At 37.5% G+C, this 19,147-nt stretch overlaps 1 protein-coding gene across 1 annotated transcript; it reads left to right on the top strand.

The window, feature by feature from the left end:
- Positions 1 to 472: 472 nt before the first annotated feature.
- On the top strand, positions 473 to 18,924 carry LOC104604274 (la-related protein 1C-like). Its single transcript, XM_010268550.3, has 6 exons — positions 473 to 1,213; positions 1,370 to 1,964; positions 2,033 to 2,186; positions 2,300 to 2,390; positions 16,539 to 16,610; positions 17,864 to 18,924. Exons 1-6 carry the CDS (start codon positions 740 to 742, stop codon positions 18,161 to 18,163), a joined length of 1,686 nt encoding a protein of 561 aa, XP_010266852.1. The 5' UTR covers positions 473 to 739; the 3' UTR covers positions 18,164 to 18,924.
- Positions 18,925 to 19,147: the final 223 nt, after the last annotated feature.

The raw sequence follows: 19,147 nt of genomic DNA, 5'->3' as shown, positions 1-19,147 counted from the left end.
TCTTTGCCTCTTTTATTTAAGAAAGTTGGGGTCATGTCTTAATAGACATTCTAGTGACCCTAACTTTCATGAATAGAGAGGCAAGGATTTGAGACTCTTGGTTTTTTATTGAACGTTTGGATGGTTGATAAAAAAAATTAGATAATATTTAAAAGGTATTTATGTCTTTTCAAATGCCAATTAACAGTTGATTAATGAGCTAATTAACCATAATAACCGGATTGACACATTTTAAAAGTTCAAATAATAAATTGTCACGCCTTAAAATTCGGAGCTGGCACTATGCCGAAATATAGGGTTCTAATTGGAAAATTTCCTACAATTTTTTTATTTTTGCTTTTTGTTTGATCTTTTTTTCTTGAGTAGAATAATCATGAAAAAACAACTCAAAATGGAAAAGAAACATCATCAGAAATACAAGGTTAAAATCGTAAAAATGGTTAAAGAGTAAGGGTATTTCGAGAAAAGAAAGGCCGCGTAACAAAAACATGGTATCATCGGCCGCCTGCGAGCAAAGCAAAAGAGGGGAATAGGAGAGAGAGAGATCGGCCGCTCGCTGCCCTTGTTTCGAGACGAGACTGGATCTTTGAAGATCCATCAATCTTTGGAACTTTAATCCCTCTCTCCATTCTCATTTCGTCTCTTTAATTTATACTCTTTTTTTAAATCAATTTTGTTTTGGTCGATTATCTATCAATCAATCCTAGCATTTTTGAGAACTTAAAAAACCCTTGTTTCCATGGCTGCCACTGCCGATTCTACCTCCAACAATCACTCTACTCGTTCCTCTGGTTTCTCTGATGAGGGTATCACCAGTCACCAATTGCGTCGGAAGAATCTATCATCTCCATGGGCGTATATAGTTCGAGGTGATACAGAAGCAGTGCCTGCTGGTCCTTCTTCTCCATCTTTATCCCCAGCAACGGCTCTTCAAGATCAAATTCCCGATTCTGAATATTCTCCCGTGAAAACGTCATCATCATCCCCAGATAATTTTGCATCAGATGGTCAGCTGGAGATTGATAATGAAACTAGCAATGTCGCTCGCGCAAAGAAGCCGGCTTGGAACAAGCCTTCTAATGGCGTTGTCGAGCTCGGCCCTGTCATGGGGGCTGTCTCTTGGCCAGCACTCTCTGAGTCCACTAAGTCTTTGCCGAAGTCATCAACCGATTCTTTGAAAGGTCTATCTGATGGATCCATTTCAATCCCTCAGGTTTGGTTCTCAATTTTGTAACTTCTAAACTTATACATGTATGTAGGCTTATCTGTTTTCAACATGCTTTGTTGTTATTTTGTTATTTTTTTTTTCTCGTTTATAAGTTACTTAAATGATTTCATCTGCATGAACGCTATTGAATTTTTGTTTTAGGGGCCTGTTATTGCATCTTCGCCACAAAAACAATCTACTAATAACACAAACGCTAATTCAATTCCAAACCACGCATTCCCCGTCCGCCAGAAATCCATGAAGCGTGGCGGTGGTGGGAGCGGACCCGCAAATGGCATCACTCAGCCACCGCCACCACTGCCACCTCCAGTAATGGAAACCCCTAATAACAATAAGTCCGGAAAACCAGCACCTGTGGTTCCGGAATCTGCTCCAAAAGACCATGGACACAAGAGCAACAACTGGGAAACTGGACCAAGGGGAGGGTTTGTCTCACAGTCCCACGGTGGGAACGATCAGCCTCAGCAGCGTAATTCGTTCAGGAGGGGAAACGGTGGGTCGAATCCTCGTGGAGATGGTCCTCACCATAACAATTATGGGGGTAGACGCGATCCAGATCGGGGGAACTATGAATGGAATTCTCATTCTCATCGGAGTTTTAACGGTAGGGACGTCCACATGCAGCAGCAGAGAGTCATACCGAGAGGCTTTATAAGGCCTCCACCGCCGCCTAATTCTACCACATTCATTAGTCCGCCGCCTGTGCAACAGTTTGGGGGCCCAATGGGTTTCCCTGGTAAGTTATACTTATGGTGGAATTTTAAGTGTTTGTGGATTTTTCACTAATATCTTGGTTAATTTCAGATATGACATCTCCGGTATTTTTTGTTCCTGCTTCGCCGGGTATGTCGGGTATGCCATTTATTCCTCATCCACCACCTCCTCATGCTATGTTTTTTCCTGCTCCGGATCCTCAATTGCGTGCTATGCTAGTGAGACAGATAGATTATTATTTCAGGTACCTGGTTTATTCTGAATGGGTAAAGAACTAAATATTTGCTAATTGATGTGTTTTATCTATTCTGGGAACTTAAATGGCTTATGCAGCACTTGGTTGTTTTATTTTTGCAGTCCGGAAAATTTATGTAAAGACATATTTTTGCGGCAGAACATGGATGAACAGGGATGGGTTTCTGCCTCGTTGATTTCCACCTTCAACCGAGTGAGTTGTTTTGGGTTAATTGAGGGGGTGTTTGACGAATTATTTATGAATAGTCTTGTAAACATGGTACTGGTTCCTTTTGCATTGCTACTTTATGAGAAATCAACATGTATCATTTTTCTCATCACCATCGTGTTCTTCTTCTCCTTTTCTTTGTTCTCCTCCACTCTCTTGATCTGAGGCTAAATGGTGTACTAGAAAGTGTAATGGTAAACTTCATTAATACAAATATCATACAATACATCATCTTTGAGAAAAGAGAAAGTAAAATAAAATAAAAAATACAATGGTAATTTGTGAGTACAAGTGTGATATGGAAATATATATTAGTAGTTACAATATTGCATTGGAGTATCTTCTTTCTATTTAATTTGTTTGCCCTCTTTTTGGAATGAGGGCCAATAATGCAACAACGACCTAACCTGATTGGCCTACTAATAGAAATACAACACTTGATCTTAAAATTTCAAGTATTCAGTAACTCATTTACATACCAAAAACAAAATTAGGGTTCCCCCCCCCATCAATGAAATTCACTCCAAGTGTTGGCTGCCTATGTCCCTATGCCCAAACCAGCGAAATTGGTATGGGGTAAGTACTCGATTTGATTGTATTGAAAATTCTACAGAATCTATAATGCAAAAATATAGGTCTTATTTCTCTGCTGGCATAGCAGCAGCACAGAAAATACAGACGTGCAAAGAACTATTTATTTGTAATAAGGTGGTCTACTATAAGTTGTCTGCACTCTATCAAGAAATCAGGAAACTGCACCTTTTGTCAAAATAGATATTTTGGATGAAGCTGGACAGAAAAGATAAAGGAGGCCCTAAATGTGATATTTCTGCTGACATGTTTTTCCAATGATTCCTATATAGTGTTTTAATACCTCAGTTTGACATTAAAGTTTCATGCAGATTTTGGTGATATTTAGAACTCCAGCACTAACACTTCTTTACATCCTATTGTCTAACATGTGATATGCAGTCCATTGCATTATTCATACTGACTGTGCTCTCAGTGACTTCAGCACTGGTGCTTCAATTTGAATGTCATGTTGGAAAGTTATTGGTATTAGCAAATACCAGCATATATTATAATGTCTACCAACTTTCTTGCTATCGTAAATCTCAACATGCTTTCTTGTGTGCTGTAGTGGACCCTTTTCTTCCATATTTCCTAAGATAGCACAGATTGTTGTCTTTAATGCAGCATTAGGATATTCTTTAGCCTCTACTATTCCTTATTAGGAAAGAAGAGCTGTTTGTTTGGGGCTCTGCAACAATGTAAAAGGAGAAAGTAGTTGCTCCACTTGTTGGTAGAATGCGCTTAACCAGTTCACTCCAGTTGAGAACCCTTAAATTATTCTCTCAATTGCAGTCCTCTTTCCTTTGGACCACCCTAGTGCTTCTAATTATAATAACTATGAACTACTGAGATGGTGAACCTCTGTGATTTATGTAGCTCATAAATTTGTAACAAATCCCTTGATAAAACTTTAAACCATATTGGAGGAAGACCCTCTCAGAATACATGCTTTGCTTTTCTCCATTGCGTCCTGCTTACCTTGATAATTTGAAGGCCTATTGTGTAGGCAACCAGATATGGATAGGCAGGATTGCATATAAACATCTTAGTTGAGGGCAAGGTTCAAAGTGGCAATGGCAATACACCCCAGTATGGCAGAAGGGGTGTATCGGTACTTTGTACTGCATGCTTCTTATTTATTTATTTTTTTTAATGGTTTATTCAAAAATAGGCTTGAGGGGTACCTTTGAGCATGGATTAACATATAAAAAAGAGTTTGAGGATTAGCATTAAAAATGGCATATCGGCACCCTGCCGATGCGATACGATACAGATGATATGGGGTTTATCGTGTTGATACTTTGAACCTTGGGGGGGAAATAAATGATTAATGATTATGTCCCCTTTTATATATTGATCCGAAGTGTTCATAACCCATTTTGGGTTATTGTCAGTGTATATAGAAACAAAAGTTAAGGCTTTTAATCCCTATGTGCAATCTGTACTTGATGTTGAAGCAGGGGATCATTCAAAAATCTTGTCATTTCTTTTGAAAATCAGGTGTAAATTGTTGCTAAATCATTTACTGATTTCTGGTTTAGTTGTTTATAATTAGCATATACTTGTCTAGTTGTCAAATGCCTTGCCAGGCCAAAATGCTAAGCAAGTAAGCATCACCTCTCTGCCTTGACTACATTGCTAGTCTTTGTTACTATTTTGATTTTATTTTATAATTGCTCTAATTGTTTGAGCTATTAATTCCTGGTTGATCAATGATCAATCAAATAAAATATGCTTTAGCTTGGGGAGTGGATGAAGAGGATCCTTTATATTGGGGGGGGGATGGGCTTGCCCGGGGTAGTCACATATTAAAACCTTTTTAAATAGACAGCCTCTTTGTGACCATGCTTATTTGCTGCTTTTAGTTCTCTATCTCACATCCAAATGCTTTATTCCAAGGTTCAAAGTATCGACACAATACACCCCATATCGGGTGTATTTGTATCATATCGGCAGGGTGCCGATACACCAATTATATGGTTAATCGTCAAACTCTTTTTTTATATGTTAATCCATGCTTAAAGGTGCCCCTCAAGCCTATTTTTGAAAAAAAAAAAGAAGCTTGTGGTACAAAAGTACCGATACACCCCTTTCGCCGTATTGAGGTGTGTTGATAGTCTGAACCTTGCTTTATTCTAGGAAAATGCTTCCATCTTGTTCTTCTTTTTTGATAATTGAAATATTTATTCATTAATCAGAATATAAAACTGTTACAAGCATCCTTGAGGGAGGTGCGAGGTGCGACCTCACTCTTGATAGAGGCTAAAACCAGCTAAGAAGGAAAAAAATACAAAATATAGCAATTACAAAACAGCTCAAAATAAGAAAGTTTGTCTTCCTCTTTGTAATTTTATTAAGATTATATAATGAATTGTGTTATTGATAAAAAAAATTACATAACAGCTGAAAATAAGTTTTTCCTATTAACCCCTTGTTTAGCAAGAGAATCAACTATTTTGTTTGCCAACCTACAAACCCAATTGCACTTACATTTATCAAAAAAAAAAAACCTACAAACCCAATTGCATCTTACATTTAGGTTTCTTGTTAACCACTTGACTTTCTTTTTGAGTTCTCTGAAGCACCAGACAACTGAGTCCAGGTCCATCTTGATACTGATTAAAAATTCTTCCATCTTGTTACTGATTAAAAATTAAAATATTGAGGTGTTAACGAAAACCAAGTTGAATCATGTATTGTCGTTGGATTTTCTACATGGTGTAATTTGATGTTATATGAACTAGAGAACCTTATGCTTGGGATTCGAGAAGGCAGAAGTATACTTTACATTTGTTGTTCCTATATCGGGCAGTCAATAGACAGATGTTATTTGGATTTGATCCGATTGAGCTTTGTATGGATCTCAGATGGTAGACCTGTTTGTTGGCACTCTCCACCTATATCTGTTTCATTTGAGATCTGATTTGGCAATTTTTTTACTATTTGAGTACATTTTTATACAGTGCATTATGTTTTAATGAATTGGATTTGAATATTATATAATTTATATTTTGACTAAAAGGGCTGTAAGCTCAAGTGTCACAGAAGTCATTTTAGTTGATTTTGTTGATAAAACTTGGTTTCAAATCACTAGTACATACTGGTTCTACTTTTTACGAGGTTAGGTATCTTGAGTAGAGTTCTTATGGTTGCTTAGAGAGGCAAGTTATTTACTCTGTAAATATCAGGAGGGAGTGTGGTTTACAGGCAATTTTTGTTTTCCCCCTCCAAATATGTTACTTCTGTTTATTTTATTAGAATAATTTTCCATGTTATTTTTCATTGATTTTCAGTATCAGTTAGTTTCTTGCAGTTGTTTTCATCATTGCTTTTTATTCTTTATTTGTTTTTTATTTTTTGCTGAGAATAAATGTGCTAATCTTTTCGTCTAAAGTAAACCCCTTTAGTAATCTGTATTAGATCACTGTGTTTCTTTCATCTTATGCTGTTTCCATGGGATTTTTGGAGTATCTATTGAGTATTGTGTTATATTTTGTGAGATAGTGTTTGATTCTGCAAGGGAACTAAAAAGTTCTTATTTCTTCTTTAGGGATTGCTGCTCTCTTTTGTTTACAGCTTGTATGGCCATGCCTTTTATTTTAATTGATGAACTATATATATATATATATATATATATTGTTACCAGTGCCTTCTCCCTCATCCCCAAACTAAACCATTGTAACTTGTGTGTGATTTGGAGCTTTGGGGGTTGTTGGCAGGTATAGTGTGAAGAATTGACCTTTTGAATATCAAGATGAAAAATTTCTATAGTGAGAGTTATTGTATTAATGTGGAGCTGCAGAAATGTGATTAAATTATATCAGTTGAAATGAAGAAATAACATTCTGCTGTACTTTTGCTTTTTGTTTTTTGAAATTTTCTGTCTGATTCATGCTAGCGGCAAAAATATTGACATTTCAAACCTGTTTTCTGTTGGTATAGTGTGCCATGTAACCCAATGTTTGACATAATAAACACATGGTGTCTAACACATATATGGATCTTAACACAAATTTTCTTGTGGTGCTATTGTTCTATGTAACCTGACCTTGAATTTTCATGATATAGAGACTAGTACATTAATGTGTTTACATGACAAGTATGACACCTGTTAGAAGAAGTGATCTCTTACGAGTTGAAGAGGCTAGAAGAACCAGGAGCAGACCAAAAAGGACTTGGGTGGAAGTAGTAAGAATTGATTTAAGCACCCATAATTTGGTGATGGATATGGTACTGAACAGAATGGATTGGAGAAACTGGATTCATGTAGCTGACTGCTGACCCCATATAGTGAGGACAAGGCTTAGATGATCTCAAGATCAACTTTTATTAGAAAATGAAAAAAGAACTAATTATATACGAACATGCTAAGCATCCAAAACTAGATTGAACACAATAAGACTTCTGTGCCTAACAGGATAATTCTAGGCTGGGTTGGGCCTGAACACAAAACCTAGGCCCAAGCCTGGAATTTTGTTGGTTGGGCTGGACTGGGCTAAGAATTATCACCCCTTTGGAAATATGAATGAAAATTGTAAATAAATCAATGAATCACTAACAGTCAACTAACAACTACTTTCCTATTTGACCACAATGTCATTTTAAAGCTAATTTTATGGCTAAAGCATTATCTAGACAAGCGGTTAACAGACCTCGACTACTTTGGGGCAGCTGAGTGACAATCAATTGTAATGTATTCAAAAGGCAAGCCTGAGGTGTGCCTAGGCGCACAGGCGAGGCACATTTTGGGGTATGCGCCTTGCCCAGGTCCTAGGCGCACTTCTTTCAAAAGGCGCGCACCTGGTGCGCCTAGGCGTGCGCCTGATGTGCCTTGCGCCTCAGCCCAGGTGTGCGCCTTTTTAAAATTTTGCGCTTTTTGCTTTTTTTTTGAGTCTAACGGCTGGGCCGGGGGCTCTGCCCCCAGACCCCCGACCACACCCCTCAAGTCTAACGCCTTTTATTTTTAAATTTTCATTTGGATACACTTTACATGTTATGTTTATGTATTTTAATTTTAGATAATAGGTTTTTAAAATTTAAGTTTATATTTCTATTAACATTATGTTTAATATTTTTAATATTTTTTGCATTTTTAAAAAAAAATGGCATTTTTCTGGAATTTTCTGATTTTTTTATTTTTTAGTTTTTTTTTTTGTAATTTTGCGCCTTTCTTAAAAAGGTGTGCGCCTCGCCTTGCGCCTCAGGCGCAAATTGGCCCTTGCGCTTTTTTGCGCCTTGCGCTTTTTTGCGCCTTGCGCTTTTAAAACACTGAATGTAATAATAAAGTGAGAAGGGAATGGATTGAGGTAGCGGGGTTTGGCCTATGTTCTAGGTTTTTACACATTCTATATACTGAATTCTTCTACACTTTTTTTTTTATGATAAATGAGCAAGGTTTTATTAGAGAAAGATCAAGATGATGAGACAATACAGGCAGCTACCCAAGGAGAGGCACGAGCTGGTACCTCTCCTAAACAAGTAAACAACAACATTATATTACATCAGACTAGAAAACAAAAATTTACAGAGCTGCCCAAAATAATTGTTCCCTTGAGGTCCCCTGCTCAGCTAACTCATGTGCCATGGTTTTAGCTGTTCTACCCACCCACTGTGAAGTAACAATCGTGTTCCTTGAAAACCAATTAACTTTCCTCAGAAGGTCCCTATAGCACCAAATAACTGAACCTGGATTTGTTAGTCAACTCACAACAACTTTGGAATCTCCTTCAATAAGCAGATTCTGAACTCCTAACTGGTCTGCAATCTGAATACCTTGTACAGCTGCTAGAAGCTCAGCTCTGTTAGAATCTCCTATACCCACGGGGCCTGAGAACAAGGCTAAAATATTGCTGTCTTTATCTCTCAGCACCCCTCCTATCCCTGAAGGACCTGGGTTGCTTTGGCTGCTACCATCAAAATTCAACTTCATCCAACCTTTGGAAGGAGGCACCCACACGGATGGTATCCTGTTCTTCCTAGTACGGTTACTAGCCACATCTATCCAGTTCCTCCAAATGTCATCAAAAGAGAATGTGTGAAAGGAGTCCAAAGATCTCAGCCAGTGGATTGCCCTAGTCAAATACAATTCTTTACAGTCTAAATATTTCTCTCCTTGGAGTAGCCTTGCATTTCTTTCTTCCCAAATTGTCCACAAAGCAGTAGCTCTGATGCATCTCCACATTGTTTTACCAGTTTTTGTGGGCCACACAAAAGAGGGGTCAAAGAGCTGATCTACAACTGTAGTCAAATTCCACCTGCACCCAAACAAGGCAAAGATCCAATCCCAAATTGCAGCAGAAAAAGACTAGGTTAAAAGCAAGTGGGAGCAATCCTCACCATTAGCCCTGCAAAATACACACTAGTTAGGAGACAAGCACATGAAAAGCCTTCTCTTCTGCAAGCAGTCCAAGGTGTTGGTCTTCCTATAGAACACCTCCCAGCAGAAAATAATGATTTTAGGAGGTACAAGTCTAGACCAGATCTCCTTGGCTGGAAAACCCAACTGTCTCGGGGAAGAACAAAGGGACTTAAAAGGAGGCGCACGTGAAGTAACCTTTTGGATGAGGGGACCATAATCTCAACTCAGATCTGAGGGGGTCCAGAAAACACCTTCAAGTAGTGACAAAAGGTCTGAAACACAAGAGAGTTCATGATCCCTCAAGCCCCTACAAAACCCAAAGTCCCAATTCAGAGAGGATGGAGAAACAGGTGCTGGAAGAAAGTGAGAAATAGCTTATTCCTTGTAGAGAGAAAGGGAATAGAGAGAAGGAAAAATGTTTAGTTATCCATAAAAATGTTATTTTTTCTCGTAGGACTCTTTAAATAGTATTCTGCACGCTTTCATATTGTTATTTGTAGAACAGTTGATTTAACTATCTAAGATGACATGTGGTTGGGTAAGGGTATATTACATAGAGAGAAGGCCTAAAACAGAATAGAAATAGCAAAGTTCTAGATTTCTGTTACATTTTTTTGACAAGTAGATTCCTTTTACAATCAATGGTGTCCTAGGCACCAATTAGGCAATGGTTTTTGAAAAATAAGACCTTGTTGAATACGGTCCATACTGTCATGTCCTATATTTTCAAATTTGTATTAGTTGTACTGAAAAAAAGTACTAAAAGAAATCCAATTAGTGATTTTGCATTCCTAATTTGTTGATGGTTTGAATAATTTTCTGTGAAGGTTGAGAGGAATAGGGAGTATAGAATCTCCATGATTCAACGCGGTGTTTTGAACAACTTCCTACCCTGAATTTCAACATGGAAAAGAGTATTATTGTAGGGATAATTTGAAGGAGAAAGAGCAACTCTCTTGTGGACTATTTTGGGGAGAAAAGAATGCCAGAATTTTCCTGGAAAAGGAAAGAAGTTTCTCTGAAGTGAAGGGTTGTATTTTAATAAGAGCAATCCATTTTAAACCTATTTGCTGGCTATTTCTTTGATGATCTTTGGAGAAATTGGATAGCAGTGGCTAATACCTCTACTAGGAAGAATAGAAGTATGCTAGAATGGGAGTCTCCTCCGGAGGGTGTCATTAAGCTGAACTTTGATGGGACCAGCTTGGGGGGAACATCTTCTAATTGAAGGTGACTGTTAGGTGGGGTAGTACGGTGGCTATTGAACCTGGATTCTGTCATTTGGGGCTATAGAGACCTCAAAAAAGTGAAATGGTTAACTAGCAATATGGGAGTTCATGTTCAATGGGTAACAAAGCGGCAAATACTGTGGCTGATTCATTAGCCAAACAGGGGGCTTCCAGGGAAGGTCTTTTCTTTGGGCTATTTTGTAACCTGTTCTAGTTGGGTTTGAAAAGCTGTAATTAGTTCTTCTGGAGAGGTTAGATCTCGTGCCATGGGGTGTTTGTAACTCTCATCTTTCGTGATTAATAAATTTTTTCACTCAATTATCAAAAAGAAAGGTGGTGTATTACTTTAGTGTTCTTGGGTTCTCTACCATCCTTTGTCCTTTTTCAAAGAAAGGTGGTGGATTACTTTAGTGTTCTTAGGTTCTCTACCATACTTCGTCCTTTTTCTTGGGATACCTTTAGGTGGGAACCTTTGCTCCCATCCTTTTGGATCCTTGTAGTGGATATATTTACATGGATGATATTTGTTTGGCTGGACTGTGGTGGCATCCTCTTCATCTAGGTATTACATAATGCCTATACCTCTCGGTCACCACAGACTCCATTTTGATGGCTGTAGTTTGGGGAGTCCAGATTGGTCTGTTATAGGAGGAATTTTTTGAAATCATGAAGTCCTACTTGTCCAGCCTACATGATTGTAGCAAGTTGCTGCCTGCTCTTAACCTAGCAACTTTTCCTCGTACCTTCATTATTAATAAGAAAAATCTGTTTTTTGTTTAGAAAATGTTGAAATTTACACATCAAAACCCACTGTATCATCAGTAGCAATATTACTTTTAATCATACATTTCAGTATTCCATACACAATACAATCATTTCCAATAAGCAAAATAGCAAGATATTTAAAATTATGAATTTTTTAATATTGGCAAGAATCCAAACAAAGAAGCAAGCAATAATTCACTGAATCCAAGAAAATAAGTAACTAACAGCATACTATGCATATACACATCATGATTTTATGTATTGTAGAGCACAAGTACAACGTTATACAACTTATAGGACTGCATCTGAATTGAAATTTGATCCAGAAGACGATCTGATTTTGAACTGACTATAATTGGATTGAATATGGGTCCACTCTAATATGATATGATATGATCCAATGATATTTAATTATATATGCTTATATCTACACTAAATTAATTTGAATATTATATGATTACTAAAATTCATAGGACCAAGTCTTATAAGAGTTATTATTTTTAAGTCATTTTATTCATGATATGCAATTTTTATTTTAATTTGTTAATGGTATTCAATGCCTGATTTCGATTCAAGTCCAATCTGAATCCAACAGATAAAAATCAATTCAAACCTGAATATTAACAAATCAAAAATTGGATTTAGGCACATCCTATTCCATCAATTCATTTGCAGTTCCAACTTCCAACAGCTTATGATAAGGTGCCTGCCTTATCCCTTATCAAGTATGTGCAACACCTAGGTTTCTTCAAAAAAACAAAAAAAACAAAAGAAAAATAAGACATGATAAATGTTCTCTGTAGAAAATGCCTTGTTACCTAGGTTGTGCATTGATAGCTAAGCTCTGTCTTTCTCTTTCTGTAAAGAAACAACAAAGATCATTGCTCTCTGTCTCAGCCTATCCAGCATTCCTTTTATATTTGCAACATAGTGACTGTATACTAATTATCTTATATACATATTTTCTTGCACATTTATGGTCTTTCTCAAATTCTATATGAGATTGCATTACCATCTTAAATTTAAAACTTTTTTTATTTTTTGTTGCTCGACTAGTCAATACTTATTCACCAACTGTTACTTTTTTTTTGATAACTGAGAAAAAAATTTATTAATAATAAGAAAGGAAACATAAAACATAAAAAAAAGCACCAATACAGGCCGATACGCCCTGTGTTGATACTTTGAACCTTGTGTGTATATACTAATTTCTTCTTTTTCTTCCACCTTTTGTTTTCTTCTTTTCCTATAACAGAAATAGGGGTTCAGCCCCTATATTTTTTGAATTTTCTTTTCTATCTTTTTCTTCTCATGAATATGTTGGAATATGTTGATTTTCTTATGAAAAATATGGATATTTGTTGAGGAGATATGATTACGGAACCTAGGGAACTACCCTAGGGTATATGTTTTTACTTAAAAAAATCCATCGCCTAGGCGACAAGGCACCCCCCTGTTGCCTAGCCTCGCCTTGCTGCCTTGAAAACTATGATTGGCCCCTGCGCCTTTTTTGCGCCTTGCGCTTTTAAAACACTGGATGAGTTTGTTTTCCACTTATTAATTTCCTGCCGATTTGCAAAAAGTATTTGGGAATGGTTTACTTTTTTGTTTGGGTGCAGATGGAATCCCCATCTGAATGTGCAAAGCTTATTTGCCTCTTCTTCCTTCTGCTGGCAACCGAAAAGAGGAAGGATTATGTGGAGATGTGTTAGGGCTGCTGTCTGCTGGTCTATATGGGAGGAAAGAAATTCAGGAACATTTTCTGAGAAAGAGAGAAGTTTAGATAATGTGATGGAAATTATCCATGTAAAGGTAATGCATTGGTTGAAATCTTTAGAGTTGTTTGCAGACTTCTCAGTGGATGATTTGCTTAGAAACTGGAAGGAAATTGTGAATTCAGTCCCTGTTAAGATGACCTCGAGTCCCTTATGGAATCCTCCCCCTCTTGGCTTCATCAAGCTGAATTTTGATGGTAGCAGTTTGGGAAATCCAGGGCCTTTTGGCATTGGGGGAGTTCTAAGGAATGAGCAAGGGAATGTAATAGCCATGTTTTGTGGTCCAATTGGAGTGTGAGACTCCCTTAGGACTGAGGTGTAATGGCTTTGGAAGGGGTAAAAAGAGCTAGGGACCTGAACTGGTCACAGGAGATTCTGAGATAGTAATGGGCTGGTTAAAGGAAGACAAGGAGGGTTTTTGGAACCGTGGGCATTTATTCAATAAACGCTGCCACATAGGTGCCACTTCAGCAGTTCCCCTCTCATGCTCTTCCGTATGCATCGAGAATAGCAAAAGGTGACTTTGGTTTCTGTGCACGCCTACTGTTCGGGGAAATTTTTTAAAGCTTCCCCCAACAGTTAGGCACTTTTTCACTGTTATGCTGATGTAGTGTGTAGTGGTGCCTAGTTGTCATAAATGGTTGTAATTATTACCTTTCTCGGTTTTAGCAAATAAAGTACAAACATTGAATGAAAAAACGTAAACGGAACCAAACACATACAAGATCAGCTCTGGAACTACAGCAATGAGAAGAGGGTTTAAGTGGCTGACAAAGGACATTGATGTAAAATGTATTTGGGAAAAGGGAAGTGCAAATTCTTTTGCTGATGGACTAGCTAGGCAAGGGGTGCATAGGGATTCTATTTTCTGGGCTTATTTGTAACTGTATTTTCTTTCTTTTAAATGTTTTTTCTGCACCCATGGGGAGCTAAGATAGTTTATCTCCCCTCCGTTGTACACTTGTACTTTACCTCTTATATTAATGAAATGTTCCTGTTATTGACAAAATAACATTTTTCGTATACCAGGTTGAATATTCATCATATTCCTCCTTAGGTTCCTTATTTTTTCTCATTAATATACCCCATGAAATCCCGGGAAGTGATGAACAACTTGGCTAAGATTGACCATTCTCTGAAATTGTACTCATCTAGTAGCACACTGGTTATATTTTAATCTGTGCAGAGTGTGCTTATCAAGTTTGGAAGTCCTCCCAACAGGTCAGTTGTCCTTAGAAGACACTTCTCCTGAAGCCAATGATACTTCTGTTCTAGAAACTCACCAACTGCTGCTGTTACACCAGAATCAACTTGTAAACTGCTGAAGAAGCCCGAAGCTAAAAAGACCATTCCCAGCAACAAAAAACCAGCTTAAACACTCTTCTCAGACCACCTGTACCACCTAGAAACTTGAGGAAACCTTTTTACTGCAATCGGCTGCACCAGCAACTTGATTCCAGAACTAATCTAGGACTGTCTACTCAGTCCTCCTTCTGGTTCTGTTCTAAACAGATCTCTCTAATAGTGAAATGGCTATTGGCTGTACTCCCAAAGAGAAACAAAAGAAGAAGATAGAAGAAAGAGGAGAAGTAGTAATTTGGAAATTGCAGAAGTTGTCTTGTTAGTGCTCTTATACCATGTTTGCAAACCTGCAACAGAGTTTAGAACCAAAGAAACAGAAAACAGAGAGGAGAGAAGAGAGTAAATCTGTACATGGGTGGCAAGTGTGTTTTCAGCCGGCCCTAAAACAGTATTTATATTAAGGGGCTAATTATACACAAAAGACCGATCTGCCCCTGATTAGTGAAGGGACACAGACAAAAAATGAAAGAGCTAATTCATGCCCACTACAGAAATAAATCTATGGCAAAGAAGAAGAGGCCCACCAACAATCATGCATTACAACAATGGAGTTAGTAGGACAGGACTCGTGTATAGGGGTGCTCATGGTTTGGTTAACCGAACTGTGACCATCTTTTTTTTTTTGAAACTGAACCAGACCAATTGGTTTTCTAAAAATTTGAACAGAAACCGAACCGAAGATAATGGTTAACTGCTTAACCAGTTAACCGCTTTTTGGGTTCTTGGTTTTTTATTATAGTGTAATTTTCAATCGCAAAGGCTGGGCTGCTGAGTTGGGATTGAAATCTTGCCGGTTGTGGAAAGGCCATTCATTGTAATGAACACTTGTTTCCTCATCGAATTAATTTTTTTCCTTATTACCATAATTCGTTAAAATTTTCTCTGTCCAGAATTTTTGTTCTTCAAATTAAAAGAAAGGAATGCAGATAATGAAAAAATGAGAAGTAAAATATGGTAGATTTTCAATGAGAGAGAAAAAAAGAAAAGCATCAAAACTAGTTTAGAGTAGAGAGAGGAGGATGGGATTGTTTCCTGAAATTGAGAGAGTAACCCACTTTGTAATGCGCTGCTGTGGTAGATTAGCATTTTGGCACCACCGCACCAGTGAGCCAGCAACCAGCACTGTGTGCTGTGGTGGATGTTTGCGAAACAGAGTTCAGAGGAGAAGAGAATGCAAACCTTTGTTCATTGTTACAGAACAGAAAATAAAGTTGGGCTCATGGTTATGGCTTCTCAGCTGTTGAATCCTCTTTGTTGGGAAATGGCAATCGAAATGAGTGTTGAGTGTGAAAGATTGGGAACAGGATGAAATATTGATTTTCAATTTTCATGGATGGGGGGACGAATTGGATTTGTGAGAGGTGGGAATTTCAAGTTTTCACTTTTCAGAGATAGGGGGCCATCACATGGGGGGACGAATGGAATTCAGGTGGGGATCTCAAGTACACTTTTCAGAAATATGGCCATAGGAAAATTATAATATCTATGAATTATTACTATTAAAACATATATATTGATAGTATTATGTATATACCATATGGTTCAGTTAACTGCTGGTTTTTCTTATAGGTTAACTGAAACCAAACTGAATCAATTTTTTAAGAAAAACCAAACCGATCGGTTTAGTTATCTGCATTTTTCGGTTTGGTTTTTCGTGTTCGGTTTGCTTTTTTGGTTTCTCGGTTTTTCATGATCATCCGTGCTCGTGTAGTTCACCTCAAATAGTTGGGATTGGTACTGAGTTGAGTTGAGATTAAAGAATGTAGATTTATAGGATCATTTTTTGTATGGAACTCGTTTTTGCAGATGTACAAAACGGTCATTTTTATATCTGTACTTTATTTCTGAGTGTATATGACTTGTGCATTCATTGTCTTCTATTATTTGGTCATGCGCCCAATAGATTCTATAGAGCTTTAGTTAATTGCAGAATTCAATTTTCTACATAATCCAGAATGTTCTCTTTCTACAACTGATATTTTTAGCATACATGAAGTTGTACATTGTTGCACATGCCAATTCTCTTTCTTTTAGTTCTAATTTAAGATTTATAATTGACTTCTCTTTTCAGGTTAAGCAGTTGACAAATAATATCTCATTTATATTGGATGCAGTACGAAGTTCTACCATTGTGGAAGTACAGGTACATTTCTGCATACAGTTATTTCGTTTTGGTTTGGGTGGTGACACCTTGTCACCTAAGATGTTGTACTTCGTTTTATTCTTAAACAAATTTGTTCTTTATTTGTCTTCAAAAAATGGTTTTATTGGTTTTAGAAATTTGCATCATATGATCTCATTGATGGGTCTACATGAAGGTTCAGCACTTGAACCTTTTTATTTGTACTGATCATAGATGAATTGATTACATGTTTGGGAGGTTCCATGGTGCTTGTTGTTTGCTGATGACATTGTTTTATTTGATAAAACTAATAAAGGATTAAATGCAAAATTAAGTTAGACAAATACCTTGAAAACAAGAGGTTTGAAAATAAGTATGACTAAAACATAATATATGCTATGCGGTTTTATTTTTCATAACCCCCCAACCCAGGTGCAGGCAGGATTCAATCCTAAGTCTCTGCTATGATCATCAGGAGACCTTACAAACCTGCTGGTTGGCACCTTGCAATATATGCTATGCAAGTTTAATAATAATAGGAGTGCAAATTAGGGTACACTTAGGATTGGGGACCAAAAACTAACTCAATGTGACCTTTTCTAGTACCTCTTGGTTTGTTCATAACTAGGCAGTGATTGAGAATGTTACCCATAGGATTAGTCTTATGTGATAGGTGGATACTACAGGAAAAGTATATAAAACAGTTGTAAGGCCAGTTATGCCATATGGAGTAGAGTGTTGGGCAGTCAAGAAACCACATGGAGTCATTTGAAGGAACCTAGGAACCTAGGAGTAGATCCAATATGTGATAAAACTGAGAGAAAATAGACTAAGATGATTTCGTCACATGCATAGAAGACCACCTACAGAACCTATAAGAAGCAATTTATTACTAGTTGAAGGGGCTAGAAGGGTTTAGGGGCAGACCAAAAAGGAGGGTCATACTAAGAAAGGATTTAAGTGCTCATAATTTAACAAGGATAAGGCTTAGATGATGATGATCCAATATTTGCATCATGTTGGTGTAAACAAACCTAAAGTAATATAAATTGTATTTGGGTGGTCTTAAAACCTTGGTCCACATGATTTTGTCTTGGAATTGTTTTGGTGCAAGATGATGTTTTACAGGATGGAGAGTGTGGTAATAACACTCAATATTTTTTTATTAATAAAAAATTCGTTATTTTTGGCTAGCAAGATGTTAAATCATGCCCCTTTAGGTCTTTAGTTGCTCATATTCATATATTTAAGTTTGCTTTTCCTTCCTCTTGCAGGGTGACAAAATAAGGAAGCGCAATGAGTGGATGAATTGGCCACTGCCACCGTATGGTCAATTTGCCACTGCCTCAGGTTCCCAGTCACCAAGTATACCTAGCTATGATATGCTGGCAACCCGTGTCCAGAATATTGGACTAGATGACGGGAAGGGTACCAACCACAGTAATTTGACAGAGTTCCATACTGAGGCCGTCATAAGTAGATCATCATCTGGGGAGTTGAATATGCAGTCACAGACAAACATTGAGAAGGGTACGGGTGATATCACCATTCAAGTGAGCTCTGATAAGTTCTAGCAAGAATGAATGAGGAAGCATACTTGTTTTTTTCTCTTTGGAAGGGAGGTAGCGTGTGTGTGGGATGCAAAAATGGGCGTCAGAAACTCCCATGACATGACAGAGTGGCAAGATCTCTCAAGAGGAAAGAGGAGAAAATAAAAATAAAATGGGAAAAGAAATAGAAATTATTAAAAAAGGAAAGAGACCGAAAGGAAAAGCTTAGTTTCTGAATTATGAGCTAGTAGTGACTTTGTGAGGTTATTGGGATGTATAGTTTGGTTTGGTGTGGATTAATGGTATCTTTGTTTTTTTCTTGAGGTGGTTTCTTGTGGCATGATTGGGTTTTGGAATGGGGAGCAAATTTTGAGGTCATTTCCCTTGCCAGCCCTCATCTTATTGAAAGTTTTGGGTTGCATTACATTCCATTTTGCGGGAGAATTATTTGGATTTATTAGTCCTTCGGAAGAAAGGGTTGGGTGGGTACACTGCCAGATGCTACTGCTACTGCTAAATTTCCCATTGGCCTCTCTCTCTCTCTCTCTCTCTCTTGTTTCATTTTTTTGCCCTCTACTGACGCATACATGGTACTTAGCATTACATTCATATATTTATACCTTTTCTTCAAGACTGGTTGAAGATTTTACTGCATAAAAGTACCCCTAACACATGCAAAGGGGAACCTTTTTTTCCTGTTAGATTGGAGTTGGACATGGATGGCTGGATCTATATTATTGGTCTGAACTTAGAAATTACTGGTTGGATTGATTACAGTTCTTAAATGGTTTGATATCTCTGCGTGTGATCTATATTTGCAGGTTCTTGAGTAGTCAACCCCACTTTGGAGGGGATTGTTTTCCTTGTGATCATTCTCTATGTTTCCATTTGATTAATTCTTTTTATAACCACGGGGCGGGGGGGGGGATTTATCATGCTTACCTACGGAAGGATAAACCTGGATTCTGATGGTATTGACATTTACAGGGGACTAGATTGTCCGGATAT

The sequence above is a fragment of the Nelumbo nucifera genome, chromosome 6 (genome assembly GCF_055504915.1).
Source record: "Nelumbo nucifera cultivar China Antique chromosome 6, China Antique-T2T, whole genome shotgun sequence".
NCBI lineage: Eukaryota > Viridiplantae > Streptophyta > Magnoliopsida > Proteales > Nelumbonaceae > Nelumbo > Nelumbo nucifera.
Note: the sequence above shows the minus strand (reverse complement) of the source record. Positions and strands in the feature narration are given on the sequence as shown.

Bases quoted from the DNA above. Each gene is read 5' to 3' on its own strand.
- LOC104604274 (XM_010268550.3), top strand. From the start codon at position 740: ATGGCTGCCACTGCCGATTCTACCTCCAACAATCACTCTACTCGTTCC. The intron at 1,965-2,032 runs GTAAGTTATACT...GGTTAATTTCAG, and splicing joins GGGCCCAATGGGTTTCCCTG to ATATGACATCTCCGGTATTT. The intron at 16,611-17,863 runs GTACATTTCTGC...TTCCTCTTGCAG, and splicing joins CTACCATTGTGGAAGTACAG to GGTGACAAAATAAGGAAGCG.